General features: G+C 39.9%; 1 protein-coding gene across 3 annotated transcripts in view; it reads right to left on the bottom strand.

Moving 5' to 3' along the window:
* Positions 1–24,084, bottom strand: part of LOC110989477 (ras-related protein Rab-40C-like) — an 87,972-nt gene extending 63,888 nt beyond the window's left edge. The window contains exons 1-3 of one of the 3 annotated variants that reach the window (XM_087139437.1): positions 23,674–24,084; positions 18,460–18,768; positions 5,847–5,907 (exon numbers count right to left, since the gene is read on the bottom strand). In XM_087139437.1, coding sequence (XP_086995563.1) covers positions 5,847–5,907; positions 18,460–18,619 — 221 coding nt within the window. In that variant the 5' untranslated portion in view covers positions 18,620–18,768; positions 23,674–24,084. The remainder of the gene's footprint in view (positions 1–5,846; positions 5,908–18,459; positions 18,769–23,673) is intronic. The other 2 variants (XM_087139435.1, XM_087139436.1) reach the window with 2 other exon arrangements.
* Positions 24,085–24,103: the final 19 nt, after the last annotated feature.

Raw genomic sequence — 24,103 nt, 5'->3', positions numbered from 1 at the left:
CCACATTAACCACTTCCAGCTGGGGGCTCCGGTACCGGAGCCATAGGTCTTATATTCAGGGCCGGGGACTCCGAAATTGGAACTTTACTATAAAAAAGAAAAAAGTTGCTGGGCGTTTCTTAAAAAGTTTGGGGCTGTCAGTTAAAAAGTTTAGGCCATCATTCGCCGGTGAATTGTGACTTTATTTTATAGCCGGGGTGACCGAACTCATTTTATAGCCGGGGTGACCAAACTTATCAAAGCCTGGAATAAAAGTACGAGCTGCTGAGAGCTGCCAGGCACTGCCAATCAATCCCTGTATTCTTTCAGCGCAGAGTGCTGCAATTAGCGGAGGTAATCCGTGTATTGTTTGTGCAGAGCCCTGATGGGGGGCGTTGACAAGAGCGACCAACTAGCGACAAATCATTGAGCAACTCGTAAGTCCCTCGAGTGGTACAAGAAGCTCTTCTTCTACCTGCTCGACTTGACGCTGGTGAACAGCTACACCGTGTACCTGGCCGTTGGTCACCGCCTCTCCTTCCTCGACTACCGCTTGAGTCTTGTCCGTGAGCTGCTGTTCGACGAGCCCTTGCCCGAGTACTGCCCTCAGCAGGAAACTCCACCATTCACCAACTCCCGCTTTGTCGGCCGACACTTCCCTGTGGACTTTGAGAGGACCAGCTATGGCGACTTCCGCTACCGGCGGTGTGTCCTCTGCGCTTCCCGTGGTCTGCGAAAGAAGACACACTTCGAGTGCGACACGTGCCACCAGCCCCTCTGCGTCGCCCCCTGCTTCAAGGAGTACCACACTCTCCACTAATTGACACTTTGAACTTTATTTTCATGGACATTTTCATCCACATTATATTTTGTGTTTTTTATGTGTGTTTTGACTTGATGCCCCACTTATCTAGTGTAAAACAATATGTCATTTACTGGTGGTTTTAGGAGTTGTCATAGTTTCAACCTTTGAAAAAAATGACGAAAAAGACAAAGTTTCTGGAAAGTACTTTTTATTCCTTGCACCGGTGTTTGCTTTTTATTTGATTAGAAAGAGTGGAAATTTATTTTACTACTTTTATGAGTTCAACTATTTCAATGAGAAAAGAAAACACAAGAGAAATGACAAGAAGAAAATAAGAGAAAAAGAAGTTCTCTGCAAATATTTGTCTGTGTCTGTATTTCTATGTGTACTTTATTTTATTGGTTTCTAAATTTTACTTGAAATTGTTTGGGAAATAAAGTTTGGGAAGGGAAATATCTTACACTACGGGAGGGAAAATGAACAAGTCAGGAGTAAAATATGAGAGCGGTTTGGGGGGGATATAAGTTTGGTAGATGGGAAAATATATAACACAAAAAATCCCCAACAGCTTCAAAAAATAGCAAAAGTTACATGCAGCAGCACCATGAAAAAGCCACACTTCTAGACCCCTTTTTTTACAGCATGAATTCATTTGTCCGTCATTGCCCGCACTCATTGAACAGTTGACAAAGCCCAGTGCACGTGCACAGCTTCCCATTCACTCAAGCCCAGTGCACGTGCACAGCTTCCCATTCACTCATCGCATAATGCACGCTGAGGTCTTGACCGTCAATCGCTCTGCATAGCAACACGGCAGCATAGCAGCGCACTGGGCCAAGGCCCGGAACAAACGAGTCCTTACGTAACACATACAATGGGGGCTGTATACAGAGCGGGCGGCGTGGCCGCAAAACTGAAGGGTCAATGGAAGTTGCTTGTGAGGGCTAGACTCAACATGGGACACCCATTTTATGGGGTTTAGGCATTCAGAAAAAAAGATATGAATTTTTGAAGATTTTTGAAAAACGAAAATATGAAAAAACCGCCCGGCAGCCCATGTAACGGTTAAAAAAAGCACCCGGCAGCAAGTGGTTAAGTACACGTACATGTACCTTGGGTTTGCAGGGGATGTTCAAGATTGCACCAGATATTTTACATTCAATGTACTGCCATTTGAACTACCTCTTCATACGGTACATATTTACGGAGGATATTAGACAACAGGTGGCCTGTTGGTGAGGCAAAGATATTTTACCTATACTATAGACGGGCAAGGGAGGAAACAAGAAATAAGAGTAATTGCTCAAGAGGTGAAGGCTGACCTTATAGCCACAGGGCTCTCTTTCCCAACAAAGAAATATCAAGATGGTCACCCACCTAACAACTCAGTTGGTAAAGAATAACATGGAATGGGAAAGAAGGTTCCATTCAAGCAACAGAAGAAAAAGTTGCAGATTCCATAGCGTCAACTGAAAACTTAGGTGACAATATAATTCAGCTCTTTCCGTCATGAAAACTAGAAAGTTGCTTCTGCACAAGACCACCAATTTCCCAAGTTTCCTGATTGCATGTAGGTGGCAACGACCTGTCTGTCATATGAAAGTAACGCATGTAGCAGTTACGTCTATCCAATTGTTCAAGGATTGAAGGGCCAGCTGAAGCAAGATGAAACAGACTCGTCCCCAAGTACATGTACAAGTGTTCAAGAATGCAGTCTGCGATGACCTCAATTAGAAGTATTTTTCAATGTACATATAAGTATCATCAACAATTTTAAGTAGAAGAAACTATTTTGAAAATTATAGTCATAAGCCCAGGTATTTCCAAAAAAGTTAAAAGTTAAAAAGTGATTTATTTCTGGCTCATTTGAGTGTTTGATCACACAAGGCCAACTGTGCATAAAACTCTTGTGTATTTCCAAACTATCTGTAAAGTGTAACGCTGATTTGACCAGGAACCACAATTGACATTCTTTCAACAACAAAGATACTGCCTTCTGCTCCCCTGTCCATCTGCCTGAAAAAGAATACCATCTGGTTTCATTTTGAGAGTAAAAGCATATGCTCATTGCTTGTTAGTTGAGTGACAGTGACTCAATTTTATTTGCCTTTTTTTTTAACAGGTTCTGTGGTGATGTGGTTGACGTGCCATTACTGACTTCAGCATTGGACCCGCAACATAAAAACCTGGAATTTTTAAGGAGAGTACAGCGGGATGCAGTACGAGATGTCAACAGAACTTGACATGATACCCCCCACAGAGCAGCAGGGGGAGGACATAGAACCAGAGTCAGCAGAAGCATCAGCAATGAATTTTCTGCTGAGTGGGGATGTGCCATCAGAGTCCATCATGGAAGCAGAATGTGAGTGGAGTTGAGAACCCGAACACTCCCAAGAAGAGGAGTACTCACATTTCCTGAAACTGAAAAAAGCTGGAGTCAGCACCAATCCCTGCATATGGTGGTTCACAAATTCGGAGCGCTTTCCCTCCCTGTCTAAATTACATGTAGCTTGAAAATTACTCTACATACCAGCTACAACTGTCCCTTTCGAGAGGGGCATTTTCAACAGCAGGGAATTAGTGTTGAAAAGAGGAGTTAAATGTACTTGAAGGCAGAAAACATCAATACATGTATTTCTGTTTTTCTCGCTCATAACTCAAAGTTAAAGCACAAGTAGTACACCTAGCAGACTCGCCAAATGCCTCGGTGCCAAACAATTCCTGTTTCCCCCTCACACCCTAGATACTGCGGTTCTCCATCTCTGTTACAGGTACACTTTAAACAGTACATCATACATGTAGTAATTCCTTGTTTATTGCTGTGACCTAATCCCAACCCTGGAACTATACATGGTTCAGTTTACATTCAATCTGCAATTCTGCATCCAGCTATCTATAAATAGGAAGAGTCATCCTTTAATGTGATTCTTATTCTGTATCAAACGTTCAGACCTCAAAAAATTGATATCTTTTTTGGCAGGAAAAAGGCTCTGACTAGTTTTTCATTTCATTACATTTATTTTTGAACAGGTTATGTACATGTACGGAGTAGAAGATACACTGTACATGTTTCTGATAATGATTTGAATTGTACATGGCAACAAGTATTTGGAAGGGGGCTTATTAAATCCCCCCGCACAGGTTTTATCCCTCTTAACTTTACTATCACATGAAATAGCTTGATAAAACAACACCCACTTCATTTCTGAAATGAAATAAAAAGCATTCTCTATTAGCACTGTTTTGTCACACATAATGCATACAGTAAAAAATTAAATGGCTTACATGTACATGTATATTCACTGCATACTAGTACACGTTCAGAGTCTTGTCTAAAGTCTTTTCTTCCCATGTTTACCTGACATAAATACCCTAGTCCCCTCTACTTATGACCTTCTGGCCAAAATCAGGGTTACAAATTCTATGCCACCTGCCAGAATTCTGGGCTGTATCTTTGTCGGTGTGAGGATTAAATACAAACATTTCATCTTGCTGTGTGAAGACAACAAAAAGTTTGGCTTAAGCAGATAAGTTTGTGTGGGTGTTCTCTGTCTGTTTTTAATGATACCAGATGCGACTAAAACGAGTTTTAATCCTGGCAACTTAAGTGCAACGGGAGTGTTTACCCAATAGAAAACAGTCATAGATTACCATGGTGTCATGTAACCAATCATAATTTGATAAGCCCATAACGTATCAATGATCTAGTCTGGACATGACACAATCAGCGCTCACCATTTGTGCACATGAATTCTGCGTACCAGTACATGTTTGTGGCAGTTCAACATCCAGGATATTGTTGTGTCCTTTGGCCGGTAGCTGGTGCATTGGTGGCTTACAGATCGTCTTCCTCTTGTTTATTTTTATGTTCTTCGTCAAAATTTGTTTTGTGTTTCATATACTGACAGAAAAAATTTGGAAATTGAAGGTAACAATTTTGTTTTCACAATTGTGGGGGAGATTCCCCTCTGATGTTTAAAACAATGTGCTGCTCTCTAAAGCCCTGTTTCTGGTACATGGTCTGGCGGGAATGCATGCAATGCCATTTGTTAAGTGATCTTATATTTAAGGGTACCTGGGGTAACCAGTATTGACATAAAATGGGTACCTGGTTCCAAAAATACCCAAATGCACATCCCTATTGTTCTTGATGAAAACCCATATGATCTAGCCTCTCACCCGGAACTGTCCGGGGAAACTTGGCCGGCCCACCAGCTGACTGTATGGCTGGAATCTGACAGTTGTACGATAACACATACATGTGTACATGCTCTTCACATTTCCACTGGAAACGTTTAGAGTAGAGGACAGGAGAACTGTTGAACTCGCCACATTGTTGTGAATTTCCATCTGAAATGGTGGCCACAGCACTAGAAACCACAGAGGTAACCATGGAATCCCAGCAAGCTTGGTTGGGTGACATAAGATTGTCCTGCCATGAAGGGAACACTTTCCAATTTTCAGATGACCAGCTTCAGCAAATTCCACACAAATTTTCTCAGAAATTTAGGTGACATCGGTAAAAGCAGGAGTGCATTTATATCAAAGTGTGATTAAGGTCCCCCAGCTGATCTGCATTTAGACTTTGTAAATGTTCTTTTCCTCATTTTATGATCTGACATAATGGTAAAGCAGAAGTGTTGGCGGTATGTTCAGAAACACCAAGCGTGTATAACACAAACGCAAACCTTAAATGCACGTGCAAACTCAGCGTGTGTGCTGCCAACAAAGGGGCAAGTTACATGTACATGTACCTTTGAAATTCTGGTATGTACATGTACAGTCGTGGGGCACAAAGTTTATATGGGGTGACATCATGGTCTTTATTCTTTTCAGCAGAAGTGCTTGCGTATGTGCATTCGAAATGTATTGGTAGCTAACAGAGGTGAGGTATTATCTGTGAGAGAAGCAATATGTGTGAACATGTGCTTTGCCTTTCAAAGGTAGCTTTTTTATCACGCATGCAGAGAGTCCTTGAAAATAGCTATGACCAAGTCACAGTGTACATTTTACATGTAAATTAAACATACAGGTACTAGACTTAGCCTTGTACAGTACATACCACAACTCTAATCGCACTCTCTTCCCATCCAACAGTATCGTAGTGATCTTGTGCTCAACTCCTGGAGGTGTAACAATGAAAAAAGTGGACATCAAGTTTACATGTTAAACCACTGAAATCTGACAAACACTTTTATCAGATTGTTCTGGACACTTAAACAAAACCCAAACATTGAAATTTGTATAGACCTAATTTTCTCCCAGTTTTACTTCTACATTTTTAATTAACACAAAATTTCTAATTATGTAAAGGTACTCACCGGCCATATAATTGGAATCATATGAGACCTAAGGAGGAGAGACTTACTTTGTATTATTGCCATAATACGGTCTGATCCACCCTTTAAGAAAAATGGAATTGATGAGGAAGCCAATATATGTGACCTTTTGCGATGGATCAAACTGTGACTTGTCGTGACTTACATGTATCACGAATCCTAACTGCTGAAGATTGGCTCCTACGTTCAAATTGCTCCTACATTTGTTGGACAATTTGCCAAGAATCAGCATGTCATCTAGGTAAAAACACAACAAATTCCCATCTGACGGAGGTGTGCAACAACTGGCTTCAGGATTTTTGTGCATGTTCGGGAGCACTGGAAAGGCCAAATGGCAGGCAAGCAAACTGGAATATTTGATTTTTCCAAATAAAACATAGATACTTGCTATGATCCTTGTGACTTGGTATCATGAAGTATGCATCCTTGAGGTCTATTGACCCGAGAAAATCCCCTTGGTGTAACAGATCCTTTCCCATTTTTATTCCCTCCATTTTAAAGTGGTGATAAGCAACGGACGCATTCAGAGGATGCATGATTATTATAGGCTGGAGTACCTCTGACTTCTTGGGGATACAAAATAGGGAAGAAATAAATTGACCATCATCTGGTGCTTCCAGTGTAACAGCACCTTTCTAGGACAACTTCTAAACTTCTGTGTGAACAATCTCCTCTTGACTTCAAGAAACTAAACCAGCCAATGGTTATTCTTTCCAGTAACTGAAATGGAGGCTGAAATCTATTCTGTGGCACTGAACAGTCTGAACAGTCTTGAGAGTTCTCCAGTGATGAACAAAAAACATGAGACAGCCTGTCTGAAGTAAACATTTATTTTCTTCACTGGTGCGTGTGGCCTTGGGCTCGCATTTTTCGACGGGCGTCGCATTTTTTAACCAGCATCGCATTTTTCAACGGGCGTCCCATTTTTCAACCAGCGTTGCATTTTTCAACCGGCGTCGCATTTTTCAACCAGCGTCGCATTTTTCAACCGGCGTCGCATTTTTCAACGGGTGTCGCATTTTTTGACGGGCGGTGCATTTTTCAACTTGCGTCGCCTTTCAATTGTGAATAAGCCATTAATCATCAATGGTCAACCTTGGTCCAGCCAGACCTGACGTTGTTGACGTGGATGCTAAAAGTGTGCGTACATATTTTTACTGATTATGGAAACGGATAAATTAGCATATATGCGTCTCGATTAACTGTATGTAAATAAATTAACAGCCCTTTAATGAACCCGATTACTCATGGAAGTTCACCTCGCTCAATTTGGTTTCTCACTTCTGCAAGCTTTTTAAGTGAAAAATGTTCCCGTACTGATGATGACTAGTTGCTACAAAAATCAAACCCAGTATAGTAGGCCTATTGTTCACTCTGGTTGGTATGGTATTTGCCATCTTGCAGACATGCTTCCCGAGGGAGCGTTTATCGCAGTACGGTCTATAATTTAAAATGTAACTACTCTTGGCGAAGAAATATCACGCATCATAACTTAGAGAAATTTTACTTTTTGTTGGTTGAAAGAAGTTGTCAGCAATACAAAATCCCGAAAAGTTTTCCGAAAACACTTTTTGAATCATTAAAATCTGTCCAGAGGAAGCCAAGACTGATCTTATTTTTTTCATTACAGTAGTAGAAAGATATTTCACACATTGGAAGTTGTTCAGGCAATGGTCCAGGCATTCCCCCGGTGGAGGCCCTCTGGTCATAAGCTTGAGATCATTCATCTCTCTTTATTTGAGGGGGGCTTGTGTTTATCACTCAACGAAATGACTTCCCAAGGTCTTGAGGACTGCATGTGGATTGGTATGGGACGGAGGGGTACCCCCTTACCTGTCTAATCCGTGTACACACTCCAGACTATTGTTACCTAACACATCCCCCCTAGAAGTCTGTAAAGAATTTCTGAGATTCCGATTAAACAATGACCAACACAAAGGCGGGGGTTCTCTCCGTCCAATAAGTGGCTTAAAATGGGCTGTGTGGAGGTCAAAGTTAAAATTTTTCATCGAAAAATGCGACGCCTGGTCGAAAAATGCGACGGTGGTCGAAAAATGCGACGCCCAACGCAAAATGCGACGCCCATTGAAACATGCGACGCCGGTCGAAAATGCGACGCCTGGTCGAAAAATGCGACGCCGGCTTAAAAATGTGACGCGCCGGTCGAAAACTGCGATCGTGGTTGAAAAATGCAACGCCCAATGAAAAATGCAACGCCCGTCGAAAAAGGCGATGCCAGCTGAAAATGCGACATTTTTTAGAAAATCTGATTGCCTTCATACATGTACATACAGTGTAACAAACCTTCTGACAATTAATTAAGGAGAGTCCAACACCATAATTGGCGTAATGACGTCATCACGTGATTTATTTTTAAATTAAAAATTTTATTTTGCCCATATACCGGTACACAGACTGTTTTTTGCACTGTTATCAATTGACTGAGTTCCTGTTAGGGACACACAATAAGGCCACAAGCTAGGAAAGGTTCCCGTACAAGTTCTCATTATGATGTCATAAGCTGGTAAGTCACGTGACTTTAAAGGGGCACTTTTTAAAGTGCTACATCTCAAGAAGTACATTTCCGATTTGATTGAAACTTCGTGTATAGCTTGAATGGGAAGGGTTTTAGACCCAGATTGACCTCATGTGATTATGACATCATCAGGTGACAAGTCACGTGACATTAAAGGGGCACGCTTTATAGTGCTATATCTCTTGAAGTACATGTTGGATTGAATTGAAACTTTGTATGTAGCTCGAATGGGAAGGGTTTTAGACCCAAATTGACCTCATGTGATTATGACGTCCTCTTGAAACAAATTAAGTGACATTAAAAAATCACTCTTGAAAGTCATATATCTCGTGAAGTACACGTCCGATTGGGTTGAAACATTGTGTTTAACTCAAAGAGCAAGGGTTTTAGACTAAAATTGACCTGATTAGATACTGACATCCTCGGGTGACAAGTCACATGACATTCAAAGTGCATTTTTTAATGAACTTCGCAGATAGCTAGAAAGGGAGGGTTCGTGATTGAAATTGACCTTATCTGATGCTGGTATCATTATATGATAAATCATGTGACATGTATCGAAATGACATTGATAATAAGCTTTCCATTGCTGTATTTCCATTTTTGGCCATTATCTAACAAGTTTATCCTATGATTTTTTTCAAACCCTTTGAAACTGAAGCAGCTCCCTGGTATTCTCACGTTCGTTCGGATAATGCTGCTGTAGTCCCCATCATCAACAAGTGGTCCTTTAAGTGCCCTCGAGTAATGAGATTAAGTTAGATTCTTTGTTTTACAAAACAGTGCAATGTTTACGTGTGAATGTTCAGTTCAAGGCCCAGCATATCCCAGGAGCCCACAATAACATGGCAGATGCGCTCTCTCGTTCACAGATGCTCTGATTTTGACTCCTGGCTCCACTGGCTGCCCCCCCCCCGGGAGGGAGGTCCTGGAATTTCTTTGGAAGCTCTAAATGCACGTATACAGTAAAATTTCGATAACTCAATGTTGGTTAACTCAAAACTCTGCTCAACTCGAAGAATTAATTCCTGCAGAAAGAATAGGCTTTTATGTACGAAACATATACGTAACTCGAACTGCTCACGTTGCAGGATTTGTTTACCTCGAAGTTTTTGTGCAGCAGATCCAAAAGAAACCGCTGCCAAAATACTTCCAAAAGGTGTAAACAGAGCGTGGGTCTAGTTACGAATCATTTCTGACAATTCGTCTTTTCACACTGGAACATTAGCAAATGTGCTACAATGATGATCAATCTAGACACGTAAACCACACCCTGATTGCAAAATCCGACTTGCAGGAATTGGCTTAATTGTTATCATGGACCCATTGTAGCCAGAGCGTCGGCAGGCCAACTGATGGCTCTTTGCGGTGGCTGCGGCAATGCAATAGTGGAGATCTTCGTGTATGCCGCACCCGCCACTTGCTTTTTTTTTACGCCCGTTGCATGTCTCCCCCTTGAAGGTGAGCGACCAGTCAGGCAGAAGACGATAGAAAATGCCGGTCTCATCAGCACTGAAGATGTCTCTCGGAGCATATACCGCAAGAACTTCAGGAAGGCCGGTTTCTAACCAATCTTTTGTCATGCCAGAGGTGATGGCAGCTCCTTCTCCAGCAATTATGCGAAAGATGATGTTGTGTCGTGTCTTGAACAGAGACAGCCATCCATCACTGCAGGCGAAGTTGATGTGGCGCAACTGTGTAGCGAGAGATTGGGCCTTTGCTTGCAAAATTGGCCCTGAAACCGGGATGTTCTCAGCATGCGCAACCTTGAACCACGTCAGAAGAGCTTCCTCCACCTTAGCATATGCTGCCATTCTCAAGCGCTTTCTTACTGGAGAGACAGGTTGGCTCTCAAACTGCTTCATCACGGTCTCCTTGTTTTTCATGATTGTAGACAGCGTGGATTGTGGAATTCCTCATTCCATGACGGGGGTGGGGGTGTGACTGGCTCAAGAACAAAGGGGGGGGACGGGTTGGGCAAAGTCCTTAATGTTGGAACTTGTTTGGCACAAGTCATGTCCTGCTTGGGCCTAAAAGCCCCAGTCGCACGGTGGCCTCTCCCCCCGCATGCCCCCGTACCTTGGGGGGTTGGGTTGGGGGCAAACTTATTGGCGACTTGCCGCACACAGTGTCTCTCGGTTACTGGCCACCATTTAAAGGTTCGGCATCTCTTGCCTATTACGCATGCATTGCAAAAATCTGGCGTTTCTTGCCTGTTTCTTTGCATCAAAATCTGGCATCTCTTGCCCGTGACACAACAGAGAAGTTCTCCATGATAGTGTTGCTTTGTTGTTAGCACTGTGTACTTTGCTAATGAGCTACATGTATATTGTTGCCTTTACTTGTGCATCATTCCAGGTGATTCTGGGGCTCCACAGCAATTTCTGTAAATCCATAACATTTGCATTAGTTGTTTCAAGTTGTGGCTGGGATAAATGCTCGGCGAAGAAGGGCTGAAGCATACCCAAAATCTGTGTTCTTGTGTCCTTTTAACTTCTCTGGGCCAAATAACTACCAGGAAAGCGCTAACCTCTCATTCTCTGCGTGGACAAAATTTGACTCCGTTCTAGGTGCAGACAGTTTGAATCCATGTGCCCCCTTGCGGAACATTCGAAATCAGAGAGAATGAATATTGACTTACATGTATGCACTTTATTAACTAGAATGGCAAAGCCGTCACGGCTCGCTGCTTGTTATAAATTTAAATTTCTTTCCTGTAATAACAGGAAAGAGACATCCAAGTTATACAGATATGGTACTAAATTACATGTTTCAGAAAATACTAACCAAGCTTCATCAAGATTTTTTACAAGATTGGTTGACATATGACTGCAATACAGATGTACAGTGTACAAGTACAAGCTATTTTATCAACCTTAGCAATAAAATTCATGGTACTCTAGGAGGAAAAAACTAGTTAGTGCTGTGTGCAGACTGTGTGTTGAAAGGCGCCTGTTGTTTAAAAGTAAATCAACAAAGACCACCAACATGGGAGATACATGTACAGGTACAAAGGCTTCACAGTTCTTTACAGGAGACATCAGTACAGTCAGACTAGACCTGGATGATTATATAAGCAGTGTATTTGTGAGTTTGATGGGTGGTGCATAATCAAAATTCCTCTAAAGTACATGTAATGTACATGTACAGTTCTGCACTTTGTATCCAACCCCATCATCCTATCCATTTTCTAATCCACGCCCCTCCCCGTCATCCTATCCATTTTCTAATCCACCCCCCTCCCCATCATCCTATCCATTTTCTAATCCACCTCCCCTCCCCATCATCCTATCCATTTTCTAATCCACCCCCCTCCCCATCATCCTATCCATTTTCTAAGCCATCTCCCTCCCCATCATCCTATCCATTTTCTAATCCACCCCCCTCCCCATCATCCTATCCATTTTCTAATCCACCCCCCTCCCCATCATCCTATCCATTTTCTAATCCACCTCCCCTTCCCATCATCCTATCCATTTTCTAATCTACCCCCCCTCCCCATCATCCTATCCATTTTCTAATCCACCTCCCCTTCCCATCATCCTATCCATTTTCTAATCCACCCCCTCCCCGTCATCCTATCCATTTTCTAAGCCATCCCCCTTCCCATCATCCTATCCATTTTCTAATCCACCCCCTCCCCATCATCCTATCCATTTTCTAAGCCATCCCCCTCCCCATCATCCTATCCATTTTCTAACCCACCCCCCTCCAAATCATCCCATCCATTTCCTTTCCGCCCCCTTCCCATCAGCCTTGAATCAGCCTCCTAAGTCTTGCTTTTTTGTATATGTATATTTGTATATGTATATGTACATACTGTACATGTAATTTCCAGTAAATGGTTTTTGTCATGATGCAAATATTGGTCTTGTCTGAAGTTGTTTCACATGTGCATGTACAATCAATGATACATCTGACAATTACTACATGTATACATGTAGTCAACCTGTGTGTACATGTACCAAATCTTTGTCTTGTCATTTTGCACCATACTAATGTAGTATGTATGAGTACAAGTACATGTACAGTAGTTGCTATAGGAAGGGGAGAGTACCAGGTTTCTTGTGATTGAACGTGCTGGAAAATACTGGATATGGACATCTCCTGAGGACTGTATCTTGTGCATGAAGGACAAAATAGTTTCCAGGTTGGATGCACCATAGGTTATAAATAATAGGGAACACTTCATCAATTCAGTTGAAATTTAAGGAAAGTCATCTGTAAACTTGTGTGCCAGTATGGTCCATTTAATATTATACATACAAATGTAACTAACTCCACAGTAAGCATGAGTGAGTTTTGAGCTGTTTCCTTTTGATTTACATGTATTTCAAAAAATGAAGAAGTTATTATTAGATTGTTAATTCATTGTTTGCAATGTAATACAAGTCACCTGACATCAAAGTTGATCACACTTAATTAACTGTTGTATAAATGCTGATGAACATGTACTGTACAGAGTATCTTTACTTCGTGATGCACAGAACGTTTCTTCTGGATGTACATGTACACACCTGCCTTAATAACGGTATCTCTTCTGTAGTATCGTCCGTGTTGTCCTTACAGACTAATTAAAGTTTCTAAGTTTCATCTTTCATTGTTATTGCTGTGTTGAAAGCAAAAACAAACAATGCTAACGTTAAAAATTTGAGTAAAATGTGACATGGTGGCAATTCAGTGGGTGTGGACAAAGTGTAACGTAGCTAACCCTAACATAACTAATCATGAAATTGGAAATGACAGTCTGCCAACAGTTTGCTTCAAAATAATAACTATTTTGCAGGAAGTGACAGAACAGATAACAGAACAAATAAATTTTGGTTTAGCTGTTTTTCCAAATAAGTAAACTTTTGATAAGCAGATGTGCATTTTTTTTGCATGTCCATTTTTTGTAACATAACTGAAATAACACTCTTGCCACATCTTACATAAAAGGTCTATTTTGTTTTCCTATTGAGGTGTTGCAGGTCTGGGTACCATGCATCTGTGGTACCTTATTCAGAATTATTAGGCAAGCTACATGTACATGGTAATAAAGCAGCTCCCAACATGCTGAGGAGCTGAAAAATGTAACGAAATTAACCGTGGAATTGCCCTTGATCACAATGGTAGTGTATAGAGTGCTCACCATATCTCAGCAGGAATGATGGAGTGCACTGGGGAATAATGACTCATGAAAAAGTTTTCCAATCTATTTACACTTGTTCGTGACTGTTTGGCAGCAGTTTCTTTGTATTGAAGTTTTAACAAAACGAATGTGTAAGAATGTCCAGTGATGGAGCTTTTCATGTAGATACATGTACATTGTATCTACCATACTTATCATGGATGATAATATCCTATTGATGGTGTTACTTCGAGGTAAACAGAGTTTGGAGTTAAACATGTACCGGTACTTTGCCATAAATGATTAGAACAAAAAATATTGTTTTGCTACTAAGCCAGAAATATTCACAATGTCTGTGTTGATGTAAAAAAGAAAATGCCATTCAAGGGTTTCCCTGAAAGTACAAAATACACAGGTTACATGTAGTAACTCAATTATGAATGACAATCAGATCATTTCAGGATGAGCAACCCCCTACAGGAAACCCCCTTGGGTAGGATTACTCATAAACTCAATGTCAATAGCACATGAGCCTGACAAACAAGTGCATTGCAAGCACAAGTCTTGCATCTGGTAAGGCAGCCATGATGAATTACTGGCTGTTTTTGAGACCTCATGTGTGGCACATGTACATCATGTATGATACATGTGTGTACAAAGACGACTTCCAAATGTCACCTGAACTATTTCATGACTCAAAGAATCAGTCAGATGTACACATTTACAAAATGTACATGATACCCTACATGTACATGTACCAGTACATTATGTACAAGTACCGGTACATACATGTACATCCATACATGTATGTACATGTACACGTACCATACACATGAGACGTGTACACTACTGTGACACTGACTACGTACATGTACACGTACTTGTACATGTACATGCATTCGGACATACAGTGTAATACGGTACCCAGGTATATACCCCAGATAAACATTGTACATATATGGCATGTCCTGCATAAAATGGACCAAAATGCAACTTCGGCTGTCATTTTTCAAAACTTCTAAAAGAGTGACTTTGATCATGTAAAATACAAATATGCACCTTCAGATTTATAAAATGACAACATGTTCTGGTGTATGGGGATTATTAGGCATAATATGTACATATGGTGGACATACTTATCTTCACATGGATAAGGGTACCGAGGCTAGTATCATGGCCACTACGCATGCTTTCCTTAGATGCAACCACCGAGACCTTCAGGATGCTTGAGATTCTGTCTTACACGGCCCTTCGACATCAAACCAGGTAGGCCTATTGTAATTTCTTTCAGAAAGGTTTCCTTGTGTGGAGGTCACTCGGCACTAAAACATTAGGGACATTCACATTTGAAACACTGAAAAGAGTTTATATATGAACGCCATTATTTTTGCTTTAAAAAGTTTTTAGGTCTTAAAAAGGAATAAACTGTTACAAAATCATTTCTGGCAGACAGAAAATTTGAGCATTTTCTTCAAACCATGTCCATACATGTAGGTCATGCAAAGATTGGAATGGCTTCCACAGAAGCCTTCCATTGCGATAACATTTCTGCAGTTAAAAGAAACGCTAAACTTTTTTCACAACAGTCCCACCACAAGGCATTCCTACAGTACATAGAACTTTTCAATCTTTTTTCTTAACAGAGTTTGACAGAGTTTGATTTTTAACTCTAGATGCCCTTGCTAATGCACTTTGTCTAAAATTGAGAGATGACGAAAAGAGCTACATGTATATGAAAGATTAGAGAAGTACTGGTACTTCAAATTCTAGCTCAGGTGGATCAAGGAACAAGGATACATGTACATGTACATGTACTTCAGTCCAATCAATATCACCCACAGGTACATGTACATGTACTACTGTGTTTCTTGTTTGGTGTACTGAAGATTTTAATGTGAGAACTAAGGATTTGCAGCTAGTCCCAGTAATATATACACATATATGAGAACATTTATAACAATGAAAAAGTAGTGTGTCCAGACATTCCAAACTTAGCAAGTTCTTTTTTCAGTTCTCTTTTTTCTCTGAAAAAGAATTTGCTAAATTCTGAAAATCACACTACTTTGGTATTGATTTACTATATACATGTAGTTCTCAGTCTGTGAGTAGTTTGCAGTGATCTCTTCAGTTTTATAGAACTTTCAACCCCTCGTATAATTCATGTAAAGGGGAGAACTAATCAGTAACAGGTAAGTGGAGTCTCAAATTTAATGGCTATGAATATTAAATTAAGCCACAGGCTTCATGCAAGTGCTCGCTTTCATGTAGAATGTATTACATCACATTTTGTAACTTTCACCTGGCCAGCGACTACTGTACATGTACATGTACTGTATGTCAACATAAGAAAGTGTACAAATGTTGGAGTGATACAAATGTACTTCCACAGGCTTGTGTGTGCTTACAATCAATTTGCTTGTGATGAATGGAACCAAAAACAGTGTCGGGCTCAATAATGAAATACATGTAACCTTTCAAACAAAGCAACAATACATATATATTTTATTTGAAGCTAACAACACATTGTTACATGTAATTTTAAAACACATGCTTATCACAATTATGTTTATATCAATCTGGGTGTGTGATTATTTGTACTTACATTTGTCAGGATAAGTTTTCACGCATGCAATCCTGTATTTAAGCTGGTGCTACAAGTTTAAGTGCCTCACTTTTAAATACATTGTGCTGGCTTTGCTTGCTGGGACCTGTGCTAGACCCAACTACAGCACTGGCACACATGTAGCCTCTAACAAAGATCACTTTCAGTTTTCTTAGTCTGAGGTTAGTGAATTTGGATTTGGTACATGTATGTGATTTGAGGGGAAAGGACAAAAGTTTGAAAGAAAATCGAATGGCAGTGATAGGCCACCATATACATGTACTGGGAACCTGAGAACTTGTTTTGTCATTTTCAATTTTGATTTTCCTTGTTGGAATACTGCATCATTCTTGCCTAAATTAGCAAATTTAACCCTCTTTTGTTATTATTCTATCATGAATAAAATCTATGTGAAAATAGCTGGATTGATAAATGAAAGGTGACAACTTCCATGCTGATCCACATTTATCAGCATTCACATTGAACGTTCTTATCGCCACTGCTTTTTGATGATGTACAAAATGTAAACCCCACATCAAAGAATACTGCTGTATGTGTGAATATCAGTCACAGTATTTTTATCACAAATACACTATCACCATAAGAAAATGAAATACTGTCCATGTCTACTTAACCTATATATAATTTTCAAAACAATTAATCTGATATAATTTTGGGAACATGTACTGTCATTTTTCAAGATGTATTTTTGCGTTGGGGAGATGTTAATTATATATAACAGGTTTGCCCTTACCCGGCAAGCTCGGTGGTCGAGTGGTTAAGACATCTGCACTAGTAAGCAGGAGGTCGTGGGTTCGAGTCCCACCCGAGTAAGCTTGTGAGGTTTTTTCGCAAGCTCTCGGACAAGCACTGAGCATACAGTGCTTATTAATATACGTTGGGTAAGGGCAAACCTGTTATATATAATGTACTGTCATATTGAAATTCTTAATTGCATTGCATATTGGTATGAAAAACACAGGTACATGTACGCAGCACAATGTAAGATTTGTGCATATGTGCACATGTACCGGTATGAAACGATAACAAATAGACATTGTAGAAAATAGTATTAAAATAAAATATTGCTGAACACGTACATCAAATAATGTAAATATACTGGTACATGAATTCTTGATAAACGTGCAAGTACAGTACATGTACATGTGTGCACTGCAGTAAATTCCTGGTATGTACCGGTACACACATGTACATGTACACGTACACGTAGAGGTACATGTACATGTACCAAGAGGACACTCTTGTTTAGCTGCTGATGAAATTTTATTTGCTCGCTATTTTATTTTTAAATCCTTGATTTTTTTCGCACTTATCTCCAAGCAATTCTTTGTCATGTTTTATCAACCATTTGTGAACATATGTACATTTCCGAATTCTTACTTTTTCGTTGAATGTTTCTCAGATTTCAAATGTGAAGTTGTGCACTACATGCCATGTTCTGATGATTTACACATGTTCTTTTTATCGTTCTTTGTATGACATTTAGTGTATCTTGCTTTCCGATTGACATTTTTATTGACATACCTGATCGTGTATCTTTGTGTGAACATCTTATCCTATTTTAACCTGTTGGAGGACGTTATATAGATTTCTGATCATGCAACATTAAGGTACATGTATCATGCATCATGACGTCACCATTTTGGACTTAGTTTCATTATGTACATATACTTAAGTGTTTCAACCACCTGTAGTGCTCACTGCTTCGTCAGCTTGCTGTTTCATCTACTGTATCTAAACTGAGTGGTTGTGAATTTGTGGATTCTGCTGGTGTGATTTTGTGCAATACCAAACATTAACATGACAATCCTGGCCTTGTTCAAAACATTCACATTTCTGTTAAGGAGACATGGTCACACACAATGATCATGGCAAAGAAAACACACTACTGTCCTCATGCAACCCACATGTACAAGTACATGTACATGTAGCTTGCGTTAAGGTCTCAATATTGTATAAATACATACAGAAAATAGATCATGTTCCCAAATACAGATGTAAAATGTACCATACACATTTACATTTACAATTCCAATTCTTTGCCATACTCTACAGGTTATCACTTACCATTCACACTAGTGTAAGTTCCAAATGTTATGTCATTGGCACTGTCATCCAGTCGGCCCAAGATCTCTCCCTTGCCTACATCACTGTCGCCCACAAGGAGAAACTTCAGCAGGTAATCATATGCAGTCCGATTCCTACGCACAGCTGGGGACCCGTTCATGCTATTGGCATCGCTGAAGGCTGGGCCTACGTGTTCGTGGCCAGTAAAAGCCTGCTTGGAAAGTGTAGCGTGTCCAATGATGATTTCTTTCCTTAATCACTGGGTTGTAAATAAGACACCTGTTTTCACGAAGTACATGTATGCCTAACCTGCAGAACAAAAGCAAATATTCAAACTTACAGAAAAGTTTAAGCATAAATGGCTGACTTCATAGTTAGTTAATATACCAGTACATGTACTGTATGCACCTACATGTACATGTATACATGTACGATACATGTATACATGTACAATACATACATGTATACATGTACGATACATACATGCATACATGTACAATACATCCATGTATACATGTACGATACATACATGTACATGTATACATGTACGATACATACATGCATACATGTACAATACATACATGCATACATGTACGATACATACATGTATACATGTACGATACATACATGTATACATGTACGATACATACATGCATACATGTACAATACAATACTGCATACATGTACAATACATACATGTATACATGTAGGATACATACATGCATACATGTACAATACATACATGTTACATGTACAATACAATACTGCATACATGTACGATACATACATGTACATATATACGACACTGTTGCACACCTGCAAAGCTTGTTGGAATTCTATTGCCCCCTAATTTTACTCGTTCTCGTACCTTGCATTCCCAGGGTCTCTTATTTAGCTCAGCTATGCATTATGGACATGTAGCAGAGACACTAAGTTTGTATTAAGTTATTCATGCTGTACTCTGGCGTGATCATGTGTTCTTTCACTCATCTGTCCTTGTGTTTTCTTTGCTCAGTTTTGGCATGTCGAAATTCCCCTCCATGTGGCCGCATGGATGGGCGTGGTAAGATTCCCTGGAATGCTAATGTTCAGAAACCTCAGATTTTGTAACTTTCAGTCATTGACTAAAGATGACCAAGTATGCACTTTCACGCGCCCAGCTCTACACTTTGTACACGTGACTTTTTATTCTGTATTTCAACTTTTTACACACGACACTTAGATTCTTGCACACAACTCTAGAAGGAAATCATGTGACCCTTTGAGATGGAAGATTTTCATTGGTTGAGCTGTTCAACGACGCTTATTTTTTATTAATTCCTGAGCCTCTAGAATCCTATAAATAGAGCAGATTTTCCCTAGCTCGTTGGTCAGGTGTGGCGGACCAAACCCTAGTTGCGAAAGCAGAACGTAACGTAGTGCGGCGGTTGGACCCTTTCCGAGAGAAGTGCGATAGTGACCATTCTTAGGCTAAAGAAATGTAACCACATGAATACCCAGCTAGCTTAGCTTGGACCGATGCGAGAGCGGTACGAACTAACCCAGGGTGCTAGTGAGAGTTGTAGCAGCCTGTCAACGCTACGTCCGAACCCATTGCTGGGCGGTACATACTATACATGTATCTGTACACAGTGTGAACTCTTCAAACCACAGTACAAAGCTGCAGCTTGGAAATGTTAACCACGTTAACCAACTCCTTAAATAGTAAGTTTTCCCATTTCACTTACAAGTACTCAAAATCCAGTTTCAAAAATAAACTTTTTCCTTTTTTCAGCATACAGGAAGAGTATGCAAAGATAAAAATCAAAACGCAAGCAAGCCTACGCACACTGTTTCAGACGAATGGACTGAGAATTTGAATGTTCTAATAATTTTACATTTAAAAATCTTTTTTTTTTTTGTACTTTAATACATTTCCCACCATGTCTCTCAACACCTGCAGGCTTTTAACAATTACGTCTTATACCACCCTGCACATGGATATCCATATCTGGGTTCCCATATGTCACCACTACAATGGCTAAAGGAGTCTCAAGATACATTTTAACTGTGAAACTGCCTGATTTTTAGAGTCAAAATAAGGACCAGTGGCGTAAATCTGAGCCAGAAATTAGGGAGGGGGATGATGGGGGAAGGGAAAATGTGGGATGGATGACTTGCCCAGCATGGAAATTTAAAAGGGCAGAGGAGGTAATGTTCATGATAAAGATGTACAGAATCTTGCATCAAAACAGTGCATTTATGGCCCTAGTATTGTTTGACATTTATGAGTGCTATTGAATATATTTAGATGATTTGGGAAGGTTTAATGGTAAGCCATGTCTTCCAATTGGGAAATGTGACCACAATAATAGAGAAACCCATCCTACATGTGTTCTATAATACAGTATGTCTAAGTAGCCACTTAAATTTTTTCCTTGCAACACAAAAATGATTGCTCTTTTCAGATATAACTTCATGCCTTTAGGTCCTCATGTACATGTACGTAAGTGAAATGCTACACCATATACCACATGCCTAAGCAGGTACATGTACATGTAAGCCTAACGTTACATGGCCCATACATGTACATGTAGCTAAGCCACATGAAATCTCAGACCTGCAAGTCACAAATCTGTGTAACTTACAGCCCTATGACTTTGTATGAATTTGTAATGCTTTGGGATTCTGAATGCAGCCCAGTTTGATCAAGTCAATGCTGATCAAGGTGCATTTACTTCAATCAAAACTTCCACTTTCTCAAATTTTCACCATAACAGCGGTCCACACGGAGACATCTCTTTAAATGTGATGACCTGTTGTTTAAAGACCATGCTACATGTGCCGACTATTTGTTGACAAAATTTGAGCTTTTTAATCACCACCCTCTCATTCTCCTAATGACAGCTACCTAAACACACCACGAAGTGTGTGTCAGGTTGATGGCCAACTGCTGCATATAGGCTACATGCTTTTCAGGGGCAGGGGAGGTGGAATCATATTTTCATTGTACAACTATCCTGTGTGTGTCTTGACATGATTGATATGGTGGGTGTGCGCTGTACGTTGCGAACTATAAAGTTGTAAAGGGTAGAAAATGTTGCAATGATACATGCAATACATGAAGGCAGACTAAAGCCTGGTTTCTATATTGATGTAAGGAGACACAGAGAGCATCGCTAATCTGTACTCCACGATATGCAATGATATACATATACTAGAAAAACTTTGTGACTAACGCAAACACCGACACAGACAAATTGGGCCATATGGATCAGATTCAACTTTGCTGTCTGCACTCCGTTACCAAAGGAAAAATGCACAATGACATGATAGGTGTACCTCTTGCCGAGTAGTGAATACCCCTCATTTTGCCCATTTTCTCCTTATTACTAACATACATGTATATATGCAGCCCCAAGGAGCCTGTTCAGTATTACATAATAAAGCCAAGGTCTTTTGGGAACAAGGTGCACACATGAGTCGGTGAGTCATGTGTGTGACTGCGCTGATAGATCACTTTATCACAAGGCTATTCCTGAATAGCCTCGTTCTGGGCATGCTCTTTTGGAATACAGAACTGGCTTATTGTCAACAAATTATTTGACCATAAACAAAATACATGTAACTGGAGTATCTGTTTGGCTGTGGAATGATGTCATGCAGGGTCTCTTCTACGACTGTCTGCATCTTGACATGTTGCTTGCAAATGGCATTCGTTAGGACCATAAGGAAACCAGGCTTTTTAAACTCGAATTGTTTAGTCGTACAGGAGGGTTGCACAATCAAAACGAGATTCCGCCTCCCCCACCTCAAAAAATGGTTGAGTCGATATATAAAACAGTCTGCCTTCAACCTGAGACACGCAGTATGTGATGCATATGAAAGGCAGGATGTGTTTGGATCCTTATCGTTAGGAGACAGTGGTGAACAAAAAGATCCATTTTTTCCCAAAAAAATTTGTGTTGATAGTGTTGGGTTAAGCCTCATCATTGCTGAACTTAACATGGCTTATACGAAAAAATACAAATTTGTTTTAAAAGGTAATGAAAAACTTGTTTGGCTGTGAGAAAACTGCAAGAGTTTCTGTCCTGTTCCAACGAATGGTGGGCGGAGGTGATTCAATGACTGTTATTTCCAGTATATTGGAAAGAAAGAACCACTTTTGTCTTAATTTTGTCCGAGAAATTTCATATTACATGTATTAAAACGTGGCGCAGCTACACTACTTGAGAAGCAAGAAAGTGGAATTTTCAATTGATGTAAATGCACCCTGAAAAACACTGATTTAATTTGCACATTAGAAAGAGTTCCATACACAGACATCACTTGACACCCTGTGCACAAACCAAATGATACGTACATGTATGAGACTGGTCTAAAAACTCTTGTTTTCTAATTAAACACTTCAATAGTTTCCTTGCTAACTTTAAAATTTTAGGACATTATCACTTTCTGATGGCTGACATGACACTGCACAGAAAAATTAGTGATGTCCATATACGGAACTCTTATTGTATCTGTGATCCTTCTATTTCTGTGCACCTAAGCACCTAAGGTTTGAAACAAGATTTCCAGAAAACTACAATGCAGTTGAAATTCTTTTAGAGGTAATTTTATTGTTACAACTCACAGTCTGTCATCAAAGCAATTCACACAATTCACATTCACTCACTTGACAAATTAAACAAACAATTAACATTTTGAAACTTCTAATACAAGTGAAGGGTCCTATTTGCACCCCTGAAGTGCTTCTCTGCGTCAACAATTTTAATGACATCATATGACACGTTAAGAGTTCATACTAGACAGTAGAGGGTGAACTGTTAGATGACACAAAGACTTCTGAATTTGTGTAGGGAGGACTCAAGACACAAACTCTGGTATCCGTGTCTAAGAAAATTTGTCGAAAATTTAAAAGGGTTAAAAGGGTTGTTTATTTCTTTTACATATAAACTAAAATTACAGGATTAATTTCCAACATTTGGGGTCTTTTACAAAATTTTCAACAAAGACAAACAATACAAGTGACCACTGGTTTTTCAATAGTGTGCACGTCCGCAAAACATTCATTAAAAGGTGAGTGCATAGATTTAGGGGGCCTGACAATAAATGTAACTAAAAACAGGGGGGTCCCAAATTTACAATCACCAACATCTGAACATTGAGCTTTGTCAACTCAATAAATGTCATGTTCGTATCTACAGCCCTAGCCAGGCTGGCATTAAAACTTACCTCTTATCACAAATTATCAGCTAGCTAGGAACCTACATCATACATGTACACCACTAGTACACTAAATTATATGTATGCAGGCCTAGGGCTCAGGCCTACATGTATTTCATCAGATGACTGGCCATCATCATATCAATCAGGTAAACGTTAGTCTGAATTATCAATCATGTAACGTTACTCGTCATTGTCGGAGTTTAACACAGCAAAACAACACGTCGTGCTGGGCTGAAAGTAACTGTAGACACACACATTTGTTTTAGCCTACATCAGAAAGAGTAGGCTAATCAGGCATGTCAGATGAAAAACGAACTTCGAAAAATCACAACCGCACAAATTACTGCTGGCGTTACTGCCACCAGTCTCAGCTTGTTTGTAATTGTACTGCCTACTATACTGCTGGTACATAGATTTAATAAAACCTAGACCATGC

The sequence above is a fragment of the Acanthaster planci genome, linkage group LG07, assembly GCF_054643075.1.
Source record: "Acanthaster planci isolate LZ-2023a linkage group LG07, COTS_SCS, whole genome shotgun sequence".
Taxonomy (NCBI): Eukaryota; Metazoa; Echinodermata; class Asteroidea; order Valvatida; family Acanthasteridae; genus Acanthaster; species Acanthaster planci.
This window is presented reverse-complemented; position numbering and strand designations above follow the sequence as displayed.